The sequence below is a fragment of the Crocodylus porosus genome, unplaced genomic scaffold (assembly GCF_001723895.1).
Source record: "Crocodylus porosus isolate Cpor-Errol unplaced genomic scaffold, CroPor_comp1, whole genome shotgun sequence".
In the NCBI taxonomy this organism is placed as follows: Eukaryota; Metazoa; Chordata; order Crocodylia; family Crocodylidae; genus Crocodylus; species Crocodylus porosus.
Window position 1 is genome coordinate 6,561,703 of NW_017728917.1, and position 14,040 is coordinate 6,575,742.

The following is a 14,040-nucleotide window of genomic DNA, read 5'->3' on the forward strand; positions in this document are numbered from 1 at the left end:
CAGGTCCTTGTAAGAAGTACAGGCTACGCCAGCCCTGCCATTATGAAGTTCTTTCTCCCCAGTAAAGCACTAACTTCCTCAGCAGTCTGAGAGTATAATGGGGCTACAGATTACTACCTAGATGGTGTTCCTGCTTTCATTGCTCTGTGTGGCTCTGCCTCACAGAGACCTAATAGGTACCACAGTCTCTCTTCTAACAAAAGCTCAAAACAACAAAGGTGGGGTTTGAATTTCTAACATTTATGACTGCTTGGCACTCTAATTTGCCAGCTGCGATTTTGAAAGTGCCTTTTTTTTTTTAAGTTCGGTGACGAGAAGAAGGGTGTCCTCCTCACTGTTAATGAGTCAGGCAGGAGATGAATAGTTTCACGTCTCTGGGTAAATCAAATGTGTGCAAAATAAGCGTGGATTTCAATAAGATGCAATATGCATGAGTATATACTTCCTAGAGCACGCTGTGCATTTCATTAGTGACATTTCTGAACACAGTAACTTCCCAGCCTGTAGCCATTAATATTACATAAAACTTTATTGCAATTAGAAATGATGAGCTGTGGGTAACAACAGAAATATTCTCTTAGAAATCAGTCAATTCCTATCTGCTTGCTGGAGCATTAGTCTGTCTCATGTTTGCCTAGAGTTACTATGTTTGAGCAGGGAATGTAATGGTTGGGGTGTTTTATAGTATACATATCTATAGTCTATAACATGGTAAATCATCTCCAATCACAAATAAGCAAGACTCCATTATACCTGACTCTGGTCTGGTCTGCAGAGAGACTTTGCCTTGAGTAATCACCCTTCCTGCACATACGGCAAAGCAATGATCTTTCATTGACTTTTTTCTTTCTAAGGAAATTAAAGTGGTAAGAGGCTCTGTGCAACAGCGATACAATGGAGAACGAGCATGGTGGTATAACTGGGGATAACAGGATCATCACCTTGCTATAAACGAGAAAGAAAACGATTCTGTTCTCTGCTTTCAAGTCCACAAAGCTCACCACTCAAACGGTGGTATCTTGCACCATATGGTCTTCAACCCCTTGCAGCTCTGCTGGGCCTACCCTTTCCCATCAGCTTCTCCAGCTAGGTATAATTCCATCTTTATTAAAATATAAAACACATCATTACAGGAAATCAAGAGCCAGATGGTTCTCCTGAGTAGGTGTTTACGGGCAGGGGATGCACAAGGAACCTAACCCACCTTTTGCAGCTACATATTCCCTTTTGTCCTCAGTTGAGCACAATGACTGTTCCTAGTTACCCATCGGTGCTTGCCACTGTCAAAGGGAGGAGAACTACTGCCTCCTCACTAGTACACAGAGAGGAGCACACAGTGCTGCGCAGTACACACAGTCTTGGAAGGCAGCATATGCTGCAATGCCTAACTGCACTCTTCCACCAACTGATAGGCACAATGCCTTTCCACCCCCATCCCCCACCCCTGCCCCTCCAGAGTTCATGCCCTAAACTATCTAATTATGGACCTTTAATGTTATAGTGTCTGACAGCTTAAGAAAAAGCCAGGCTTGCTCTTTCTGTCAAAGTCTATTGCTGACATCATTTATTTACCAAAAAAAAAAACCACAGTGATTTTTTTTTTTCCACCCCCAGAAAAAAAATGGATACTTCAGTCAGGCCTATATGGAATGATATGTTAGATTTGGGCTAAGTGCTACTGCTTTTACTTCGGAAGGATTGGCCCTTCGTGAGGTTTATGACATATTTTATGCAATCATTGAAGATGCACCAGCCATGCAAAATGTGCTGTTTGATGTGCACCATAGCCAGTTATGGGCAAAGATGGGGTTCCCCAGGGCAATATACAAGTCACAGGAAATACTGCACTGGGATCTTAACTATTCCCAGAGATGCACACCTGCTCCTTGTTCCAAAATGAAACAGGAGGTTGGAAGGCCAATAAATAAATGCATCTGTACTTCAAACAAGCTGCAGAGAGAAACTCAGGCATAAAGACAGGGCAGGGCTGAATGTGTTGAGCTGGACGAGATGCCAGATCTTGAACATTAGATAAGTTTACTGCTGCATTTAAACAACAGGAACAAGAAAGAAACTTCCTTCTTTTTTTTTTTTTCCAACACATGGATTCCTAAAAAATCATGTTATGGCAGAATCAAATTCACAGTGGAGCAGCTGAACGGCAGGTTTAACATTTGGTTCTTTAGGGAAAGGGGGCAGAGAAAAATAGGCAAGGCTGTTGAAGTGTTAAGTAAATAGTGACAACTCACCTGATAATGGTATTTGAATAGCTGCTGCCAAACTTAATACAAAAAAAAGCAGGCATATGGTGATCACTTTTGTGCTGAATAGCATCTCCATCACTTCTGTAAACTGCCAGTCCAAACAGAATGAAAGACGCCTTATGTTTCCTCTCACCTTCAGTTCAGATCAGGCACGAGAAAGTGAACCTGGAAGTCTAGCAAAGGGGAAAACCAACCATATTAGCTCACAATATTAACTCTGCTTTAATAAGGTTAGTAAATTAATGCAGCCCTCACAGGTTTGCAGCTAAAGTGCAAATTGCATTGAAAGGTAAATTTTCCTCCTGTGGAAGGTAGTAGAATAAATTTATAGCAAAAAAAGAAGTTATAAGGAAATCAATTATTCCACAGAAATCTAATTACTTTTTGCTTTGCATTAAGAGCAGGGTAGGCTTGAAATATGGTATATTTGTAATCATTCCAGTTCATAAATTTTTCTAATTGAGAGTACTGCTATTTGGAAAGCAATGTAACTGATCTAATGAGAGAGAGTCTCTACATTAATGACCCTATTCATAAATCTCATAAGTTCTTTATCTTTCATTTATGCTTAAAACAGGGCATTTAAACCAATTTGGTTTATTAATAAGGGCCAGGATATGAAACCATTGCTTTTTCTTCCATAATCCCAGTACTGCTATATATGAGTTTTACATCCCCCATTATGCATCCTAAGGCTATGTATTACAAGACATAGGTGTCAGTAATCTGCCAAAAAGGAGAAATTTTCAGCTCTAATGAGCATTTAACTGCTACTCAGAGGAGCAAAAAGGAGAGGCCATTCTAAACACGCAGGTATACAAAAGAATCTGTTCGTCAGCAGCACTTGTAGCATCTCAATTAAATATTAAACAACATAAAAAACAGTCGCTTTCTCTCCGTGCGTCTCTCTGCCTTCCCTTACTGCTTATAGGGCATCCATTTCCACAATACCTAGACATCAGTCGTCACGGCTGCCTGCTAACAACGGTTTTCACACACCCTAAAGAACAGGGTGCCAGTGCAGAGCTGGCAGCACGGGAGCTAAAAGCAGCCAACTGCCAAATGATGGAAGATGAAGCAGCCGTTCTTCCCTGCACAGGTTTCCTTTATTGTGACTGGGCGGGGGGAGCGAAGGGAGGCAGTGCTATATTGGCAACTGTGATCTTCAGGATTGAGCTTTCTAGAGGGAGCCCGAGCAAGGCACTGCTATGCTCTTTTCTTGCTCTGCACAGGCAGCTGGAAATGGACATGGCGGGTGTATCTACATGAGATACTAGCTCCGCAACAGCCTACTAATACCGTGCAGTAGCACCACTAAAAAGGTGTGCACCAGTGCTACTGCGCGATAATGCTTGTTACTGTGCCCTGATTTTGTACTTGATTATACAAGTACTAAACATAATGCGCCGTAACTACAGTGCATTAATGAATGTGTAGAAGCACCCAAAATGCAGGGGGCTAGGTACAGACGTTGAAAAAGTCCACAGGAGAATTGCTGTAAGTCACACAGTTTTCTGTAAGCGCTGCAGTTGGTAATGAACAGGAGACAAATTTGCCCTTTGGTGGGGAATTCATATCTGAGACTGGGTTCTGCCATTTTTGAACCAGTTTATGTACACCAAACGATTGTTCCGTTACGGGTAAAGACCGATTTCTGATCACTTATACCAGTAAACGTGTAATTTCTGTACCTGGCCCAGATGTCTGGCACCGGGTGCAGAGTGGACACTATACACGACAGGGTATGTCTTTATTGAGAAGCTGACTAATTAGCTCTGCTGTAAAGTGTCACAGTCTATATAAGTGCCCATATCAGGGTGCAGTAAATGAATTAACTCTGCTGTAGGATAGCACTGTCCACAGCAAGTACTATCCTATGGTAGAGTATTTTATGCAGCCAAAATGCACGTGTAGATGGTAACCAGGGCTGGTTGAGGCACGAGCATGCTACAGTGCAGGGGCTGCCTACTGGCTAGATCAATACTTTAGCACTCTCATGCCCCAGCCAGCACCTCCGATGCCCAATGCTGCCATGAAGAGCCAGGGGCTGAACCTCTGTGCCCCTTGCCAGCCCAGGGCTGCTGCATCCTAGCTCAGATTGCTACAGCCATTGGTTCATGTGTAAACACTGAGCCTGGGAACAGCTGACTGAAGTGAACTACACCAGAGTCTATTGTACCAGGGTAATTGCAGGTGTAGATGCACCTGCAGTGTAGCTGGCTTACATTGTCTGTGTTAACTCTCTGCTCCTCATGACGCTGTCATTGTCTGCTCAACTCCTGCTCTATGTACTCCAAGCCTGGAAGGGCAACGGAGAGGATGGCGAGTATGCTCACGGTGAGAGCAGCGGTGTGGACCACTTCTGCTTAGGCTGTCTGCTTTATCCCTAGGTTTTGGAATATGTAGAGGGCAAAGGAGTGGGCAGGTCTTCTCTATCAATGGCAGGCTCATAAGAAAGCTGAGAAGGCCCCCCCAAAAAGTTTCAGATCAAAAGAAACCTCTAATTCAACCCCAAATGGAAAGCTTCATATTTCATGGTGAGCTTTTTCTCAAAGTTTTGCTGCTTTAAACAAAATTTAAATACATTACAATGAAATATTTCAATTAAAGAAGGAAAGGTCCCCACAGAAAATGAGTCACTGAAGCTGACAGGAGTTTGCTGATTCTTTTGGTCAACCCCCATCTGCACTTTTTGCCAAAAGCATTTCATTCAGGTGTGTTTTGCAAGTAATACGGTTCTTCTAAATCAGGCTGATCAATCTTTAATAGCACAGTACACCATTCTACAAAATGCCACATATATCCTCAGCCACATGATTATTCCCACAGACAACAGCAACTAGATTGCTATGTAACACTTATTATGCAAGAAGAATAGCATTCATGCTCATCTTTTTACTTTGTGCTTATGGACAATATGTTTTGTTTTTTTTAAATAGCAGTAATATTTATAGCATTGCATTTCTTGTGAGCAACTTCCTTGATCAGCATCTGTGGTGTCTGCTCACAAATGCCTGGCTGGGGTAGTGGCTACCAGGTGGTATGCCAATGGAAGGAAAGCCCCACTTTTGCCCACAGTGGTCTAGGGATCTGTCGCGTCCGAGGACCGGTGCACCCTTGACCTGCGAGCCTGGGTCAGCACAACCAGCTGGACGCGAGTATGATATGGTGGTCGTACAGGTGGAAAAGCGAGAGGAGTCAGGGAGTTTAAATGCATTTTGGTTAAAGATTTATTGTTACTTATACCACAGAAGAGTTGCGGCGTAGGAAGGAAGTCGTGGTTACACAGTGAGAAAGGAGAAGTTCAGTTCAGCTCACAGATGCTTCTTCTTTGCACAGATCATAAACTGCTTGGTGCAGGTTTTCAGCAAAGTGTACAGGTAACTTCGGTTTAAAGACGTTCGTGAGCTCTTGGAGAACGGACGAGTCAACAAAAATTCGAATACAACACCTGAAAAAAAAATTTTTTCGCCGCAGGTGGGGAGGGGTCAGCGACTGGCCAGGCCGCTGACTATGTCTCCTGGGTGTGCGTGGAGGTCTCCGCAGAAGGCGGAAATCTTTCCAAAATTAAAGGTTTTCAGGTAGCCAATCACAACACACCAGGCTTGAATAATTACAGGACTGCCAATTATGGCTGTGAGCAAACTTTGCGTGTTCCTTACTTCTGCTCAGGTTTCACGCAAGAATGATTGCACATGTATTTTACATTTAAGCTGGGGGACGGCTGAATCCGGAACTATGATGACGAAATATGTTATGTTAACCTTTTGACCTTTTTGCCATCAGCAGCTGAAATCAAAGATTTTTCTTTGACAGCATCCATAGCGAGTCTTGTTAAAATCTGGGAGGCTATTTCAAGGTATGAGAGCTATGACCTAAGCGGGAAGCAACTTAGATAACATTGAGGGACAGACATAGATGGGTCTCTTTTTGTCTGCAATGCATCAAACCAATTTAGGTACAGGTTAAATTCAAGAAAGGTGCTAAGATAACTGAATCCATCAATTCTCTTGTGCTAGTTTTGATAGCAACAGGAGAGAAAAGAAATATACAGTGGGGAGATAATCTTCCTCATCACGTGGTATGTCATGGCTTGTCTCAGCAGACCCCTGTACTTAGTTGGTCTGTATAGCTTTCTCCCTTTTCTTCCCTGTTTTGAATACTAATGCAAAAAGATGACTGCACCGGCATTTGGAAATAGTAAGCATGCCAAGATGGATGATGCTACTTTCACAAAGCAATAGGAGACTTCCAGAGCCAATTTGAGATCTAACTGCAGCAGCATTTAACCTGTTGTCATTTTTGTGATGGTTTTTATGAGGTAAAAGCTCACTAAGAAGGGGTTAATTGAGCAATAGCATCTTTTGCAAGCATTTAGCTAGTGATAAGTATCTAGCAAAACAGTCTGCCATTTATGTGTTACATTTCTTACCCAGCAATAGCATTATCATAGTTGTGCTCTATGTGATTGCTATAGTATTATGCTACAGTATTATGACCAAACTAATTCCCAGCCTGGTATGTCCAGTTCTGATCTCATATTAGATGTGTGTCAGATCCTCAAGACTCTTGTGTCTGCTGAGCTACGACACCTTACACAAGTACTTTGGATAAGACTCTATCTTTTTTGCCCAAGGGAAGAATTTTTGTGGGGGAGCACATGGCATGGGGGTTGTAGAGGAGAAGTAGATCTCAGACATGCTATTCCATCATGTCCCTACACAGGTTGAGAACCGGAAGACTGAGCATGGTTTTGGCTAGTACAGTGATGTGCCAGCAGATCAGTCGTATACCTCCGGCATAAGCTTCACAGTTTCTTTCTCAGAATGAGTGGGAGGTGACCAAGAGGCAAACTATGACTCTGAGTCACAGCCTACCCTTTGGGGTTGCTCTAGGGACAATTCAATAATAAACTGCTAGCAACTGAGGACAGCTTCTAAAATGATGTCCTAGCCCTCTTTGAGGTTCAATGTTGAAAGGTTGGATGCTATACCAGCCACAGGATAGATGCACACAGCTCAGTATATCACCTCCTCTAACATACTTTTCACTACGCACGCCAGCCCCTTGCACGGACAACAGTCAAAAATGGTATGGTAGAATACATGCAGGGAGGTTAGGGCATGCATCGGCTCAGTTAAGAAGTCTACAATAATCTTATTGAAAGTTAATGCCTAGATAGGCATCTTACATTGATGTGATTTGGCAGTCCTGTCACATCTCAGTCTCAAAGGGTATGTCTACATGTTCATTAATGTGCAGTAGTTACTGTTTAATGAAGTACTAACAACATGTGCAGTAAGTACAGTTACTGCACAGTAGCACCAGCACATGTTTTTTTTGTGATGCTTACTGTGCAGTAGCCTAATAACACTGTGCAGGAGCTTATTAGCACTGTTTTTGACTGGCACGCTACTGCTCAGTGTTATTAGGCTACCTCACAGTAAACATGTCGTGTAGATGTGCCCACAGCACAGCTGGAATCTCACACATTTGATTATCTGAGATAACACCAGCCCTTCCCATTTACCATCTAACCCCAGCACACATCCAACTAAACTAGCAATCCCAGGAAACCTCCAGACCACCTCATCCAGTCCAATAACACCATCCAACACAACAGCACACCCATCAACCTGGCAAATGTTATGCAGCAGCATTCTTACATGGGACAGATAAATTAGAGGAAGTTTGCAATCATATATAAGTTACTTATAAATCTGAAAATTAGCCCAGATACTTTGCAAAAACAATCCCACATTTCACAGTGTAAAAGATGGAAGCTATTTGTAGACTTTAGTCATTCCAATCAACTGAGGTCTGGCATGTGCCAAGCATGGAACAGAAACAAAAATGGGCCTTGGTGTACGAAGCCATTCAGTTCATTGAGCTGGTAACAATATCAGCCTTGGTCTGCCTTGGTCTGCCTTGGAAATTTGACTTTTGCTTTTCTTGAGGCAAGTTTTCTAAAGGAGTTTGCACTAGGGAATCTGACCTGGAGCAACCCATTCAATAATAGCAGAAGACCAGCAACTCCCCCACAAAAAATATTCTGCACAATAAAACATAGGAAGTACTCTAATCCAAGACATATTTGCTATCACTCATCCTTTTTCTTCCTAATACTCTCTTTGTTTTTGCTTTTCTCAGCCCAAGCAGGTAATTTGAATTCACCCTAATTATATACACAGTTCTTTATCTGCAATTTATTATTTAGTAGGCTGTTCAGTTAATAGTAAATACTCATTGCTTTAACTCATTGCTTCAAAACTCATCGCTCATTTATTTGTTTAATGAGCTGCCCTTTACTTAGAGTAAGCATATCTTTCAAAATACCACTTTTATTAAGAAGCTATACAGTTCCAGATTCATCTATTGTATATTGCTCCTTCCAGAAGTATGTAGTAAAAATATTGGACAACCAAATGGAAGTAAAAATACTAAATTTCTATTTATAACATAAAGATAGTGAGCAATTTTTATTACATGTAATTACTATATTAGAATAGCTCATAAATATTAAGAGCGTGACAGCCAAAAATCCTGGATTTATTCAGCTTCCAAATGAAATTATATTGTATCATTAATACCGTATCAATCCCAGCTATTTTGTTTCCTCTTAAAATATTCAAGGCTTGGTTTCTGACTCAACTCCTTACAGTGCAAACATTAATGAAAAGACTGGATTCCCAAAGCTTAGCAATGGTTAATTTCAGAGCTGACCTTTGCTTAGCTAGATTCAGATTTAATTTATCAGTGACTTCTATGTTAAAAGCTTGTTAAATAAAAGTCATTGGTAACTAGAAATTGCAGCCTTTAGGGGTGGCCCCAGTTACGGAATGACAGAGCAAATTTCCAATAAAAGGATGCTTTTAGGTTTTAGAAATGAAGTTGATTATTTAATTATATACCATGTCAGAAGATGCAGGAGTTATATAGCTCAAGGGTTTAATTAAGCACCTTTTGCTTTTTCTTAGGCATGACTATAGATAGAGTTTAAAAAACAGCCTTAGTTAAATTACCCCCTCTCCAGCACAGCAGCAGTGTCAGCCAAAGGAGAGGAGCTGTGCATTACCATTATGGAAAACATATGGCACAGCGGTATGGGGACATAAATACAGGTTCCACCCACACCGGCTAGTTAGCCAGCAGTTATTACTGGTACTTAACCTCAGCCATCACTAATACTCAAGCACTGGTGAGCATACTTAATTGAACTAGATACTTTTCTCTTGGGTACCATCACACTTGGGATGCCCATCATATTACTCTGACTACCATTTAACTCAAACCCCATGTGCTTAATGCCAGAGCACGCTACACTTGAATTGCCTCTTAACAAGTCCCTCTTAATTACAGGAAGGATATGTGGTCCCTGTCCTTCGTTGACTTCTGCAAATATAAGCTCTGACCTCTTGCTCCTACTTTATTCCTCACTTTAGAAGCCCTGCTCCTTCCCATTCCCTCCACTGTTTTCCACTTTATGTGCCCGAGACAGCCCTCTTCTCCACTCCATCCATTACTATAGACTAACTTTCTCATTCTCCTTGCACTTTGCACTGCTTTTTGCTCTGCTTCCCTCTGATGCATTTTACCTAACGCTGGTCCCTCCACAGTCACCTCCGTCCCTGCCATCAGCAGAGCTTCTCGCCTGAGGTTGGCTTTGAACTAATACCTGGGGAAGTGGGCCATATGTGAAGAACAAATGGAGGGAGACTCTCCAGCAGCAATGAGACAGGCAAAGCTTCCTGTGGGAAGCCAGGTGTATGGAAGGGAACCGGCGGAGTCTGGACCCGAGGAAGAGCCAAAAAGGCTGGCGACGTCAATTGAGTCCTGGATACTTCCCCTCACTAGTTTGCACATTAGCTGCTTGAAGCAAACATATTTAGACACTGCAGGTCAGGAGGACACACGTAGAGGGCAATAATAATGATAGTGACCTTCTACTCAAAAAGTATTACTCTCTACAGCAATTGCCCCACAGGCCTACTTCTCTCCTCGATGAAGCCTATTCTAATGAGCGCGTCTGACAAAAAAAATAAAACGGATGAAACAAGAAAGTGCTTTGGTTGACATTCTGCACCCCTCAAAAAATGAGCGTGAGACATCATGGCTGTACTCAGCTTCGTTTCCATAAGTGATGACTGGGTCTCTGGGAATGACCTCAGGCAGGCTCTCGCTGAGCATGCTTAGGTAATTATCCTGGCACTTCTGCATGCTGTGAGCAACTGCAGTCTTCCTAGTTCACCTGATTAGTTCAGTGAGATACATATTTATGGTAATGAGGTACTGCCTGCCTGCATTGTAATGTAATATTCAGTGGCTTTGCAACATTCGGCAGGTACACTTTAACACATGCATGCGCACACATGCGCGCGTGCACGCACACTCACACACATGCACGGACGCACATGCACACACACACAAATTTGGCAAGGGCCAGGAAAAATCCCTGTTGGGAATCATTACTTCCTTCAGCTGTCAATGTCATAGGGAACATTTCCCCTAAAAGTTTTTTTGACATCCTAATGTCAAAGTCAGGAAAAAGCTAACCTTCACCTGATGATGTCCCCAGTGTCTATTTCTGGATATCGTCAGTAAAAAAAAGAATCCATCGTATGAATGCTAGAAAAGGCTAATATACTCCTAGAAATAAAAAAAAATACAGAGTTCAATGTGAGAGGAAGAAACATTATTTCCAAAAGCTCTGAGGATCAACTCAATCTTCCTTCATCTCTTTTGAAATCCTTGGCTTGAATTGCTAGTCTCTGGACCTATCTGATTTAAAACTCACCCCCTCACCACAGTCTCCTACATGACAAGTCCCACAATCTACCTTTAATGTTCCTTCATCTAAAGCCACCCCGACAGCATAACTTTGAAACAGACCCAGAAGTTAACATGTTTGGCATCTTTGGGACTAAGGAGAAAGAGGGCTCTGAAAGGCAGTGTTTCTCAGAGAAATACTTTGCAGCAGACTCCCCTTTTTTATGCCAGATGCACCCCACACTCTTGATCTTAGAGAAAGACAAGGAGACTCAGGGACAAGGACTGAGGTCAAATCCAAGACTTTAAATTCTACCAGTAGTGCATGCAGATCCTAGAGCGCTGTTTTCTTACGTTTACAGCAAGAAACACTAATATAGCTGCCACTTTACTAGATCCAGATTCCAGACAGCTTTAATATGTGTACTCACCTCTGAGCTTACTTAGTCCTTTTATGCAAGTGACAGGCCTTCCTTTGTCCTCTCATATACATACAAGATACAACCCTTCCCCAAAGATCTTATCAGATAAATAGACAAGACAGAAAACACAAAGAGATGGAAAGGTGAAAAACCATACCCAGAATCACGAGACGTTTGTGGCAGAGCTGGGGTGTGAATAAAGTCCCAGCTCAGTGCCTTGACTCCCAAAGGTCTCCTGTAAGTTTTAATGACCCATTGCACTAGATACGACTTGTTAGCACTACCAGCCTCCCTAAGCAGTGCACAGTCCCATGTGGTAGGAGATGGAGAGGCCATCCAGGAAACCCTAGGAATAATCAGGTTGTAGATGAAAGCTTAGGCTAATTTAATCAATAAAGTTTTCATACTGTGCTCAACACCAGAGTATCGAAGCACCTTCCAGAGGCCCACTCAGCAACATAACTACCATCTGTTGCATATTGTCTATTCTTTCACCTTTTCTTCTGGGGGAGAAGCGTGCACAGCGGAGCAATGCAGTAGCTTATTTCAGTAGGATTTGTTGATAGTCATAGTACGTATGCTATGTGTTTCTTAGAAGAGGCAAGGTCCATGTTCCCTGTACTTGCATTGAAAGGTTTATGATGCCTGAGATTCTGCTGTTACTGGAATCTGCTGCAATAAAGTCAAGAGTGTAAATTTGATGTCATGCATGATGTGTACACTTTATTTGGGCCCCGTGACAGAACAAACTGTTCAGAACAGAAGTGCATTTCCAACTTAGTAGGCCAGAATTTGAATCATCATTCCCATATCACTGTCCCTTTTAGAGTCACACTGCGAAGGGGACATTTAGGCGATTTACACGCAAGTGACAGATTACATCGATTTCAACCATCTACTTAGACGCCTAGCTATGCATTTAGGAGCCTAGCTTTAGACACCAAGTTTGTTGCAAATCTCAGCATTATATGCTCAAATACGCTCAGCTGTATTCACTGTTACATACGACAACGTTTGAACTGAAAAATCTATCCAATCTCCATGAATAATTATGATTTTACCACAGCAAACTCAAACGCTACAGACAGGATCTTCATCACTTACTGACTTCACATAACGTCTGAGAATAAGCAACAAATTATTCCTGAAGGTCTTCCTAGGTGAGGCTACCTCCTCATCTCAAGTTGCTAGGAGAAAAGCTATAAATAATTTGTTGTTAATTGTAGATGCAGTAATAAATATGTTTGTGTCACACTGCCTTGAATTTTAAAAATGCAATCCTATTAGTGTTTTGTGGTTCACCATAACCTATGATTTCAACCTGCTTGAAAGTGGTTTATAAATGGCTGACATTTTCAATAGTCATCCATCTGCCCTTAAGATGGCTGCGTATCTGACAGTTTAGATTTCATTTGTTTCATTCATCTGTGAGGCTCTGCTAAATCAGGGCCTCAAAGGGCCATATTTATTAAGGCGTCTTCTGCTTTTTTACTCACCCCTGATGACTGACAACCAAAGAAATGACACAGAAAATGTATCTTGCAGTGGTCATGAATATTCAGTCAATAACAGACAAGACCGCTTCTGGAGTAAGAGCTTGTTGACACTTGTACACGTGATGAGGGGTTGAGTCCTTATGGTTGCATTCTAGACCCCCTAAATTAAAATGATGAGTTTCTAATTGAAATCCACCATTTCAATGTAGGGGTTTCTATCACGGTTATAGCAAGGGGCCCAATCCTTTATTTTTTTTTTTTTGACAGAGCCTGCCCAGGGTTGGGTGTGAATTGCCGGAGGGCTGAGTGGCCCGTGAGCTGTGTGGGGGACTCAGTCCATCCCTCCGTGGCATCAGCACCCCCTAGGCCTACTCAGGTGGGCTATCAGCGGGCCAGGTGCTGTCCCAGCTCAGAAGCAGCACCTGGCCTGATCCAACTCTTCCCCGACCCTGAACTGGGGCATCACCCAGCCCGTTTGGGCACCCCCGGGGGCATCACTGCCACGGAGGGAAGGATCAGGGGCCCCCACAGCTCAGGGGCTATTCAGCCTGCCAGCAGCTCACCCTTTGGCCACGGGAGAAGTGGGCAGGCTTCGTAAAAATAAATAAATAAATAAATAAATAAAAATTAGGCTCCTCACCACATCTGCCTTGAACAAGATAGCTGCTGAAGGCAGAAGTGGTGAGGGACCTGAGTCTCTTCCTCTTCGGAGCCTGCCCACCTCTCCCAGAATTCGGGGTTGGAGGGCAAGCTGACTAAAAGCTGCAATGCATCATTGCAAACTAAGCTAGATTAGGATGTAGTTTTGTTTGCAACAATGCAAACTCATTTAAACTCCCCTAAACTCTTGCAAGTGTAGAGTGTGATGCTATTAAGCCATACGAAGTGACATTTGTATCACATGTACATGGTAATGACATGTATAAGGGCCCTAAGGATGCACATTTCTCAAGAACTTGGAGTCTTCAGTTTTGCTGATAAGAGATTCCTGTTCACAGGCCAGCTCCAAATCCTACTGAAGCAATCAATATGCTTTACACCAATTGCCATGAATTTGGGATCAGATCATATATGATAAAGACTTTGAATACT

At 42.5% G+C, this 14,040-nt stretch overlaps 1 protein-coding gene across 10 annotated transcripts in view; it reads right to left on the reverse strand.

The window, feature by feature from the left end:
• CHL1 (cell adhesion molecule L1 like) overlaps nucleotides 1-14,040 on the reverse strand; it is a 152,002-nt gene that overhangs the window by 73,166 nt on the left and 64,796 nt on the right. For all 10 annotated transcript variants that reach the window (XM_019536623.1, XM_019536627.1, XM_019536622.1 and 7 more), the window contains exon 3: nucleotides 2,250-2,437. In XM_019536623.1, the coding sequence (XP_019392168.1) occupies nucleotides 2,250-2,340 (91 nt within the window). In that variant the 5' untranslated portion in view covers nucleotides 2,341-2,437. The remainder of the gene's footprint in view (nucleotides 1-2,249; nucleotides 2,438-14,040) is intronic.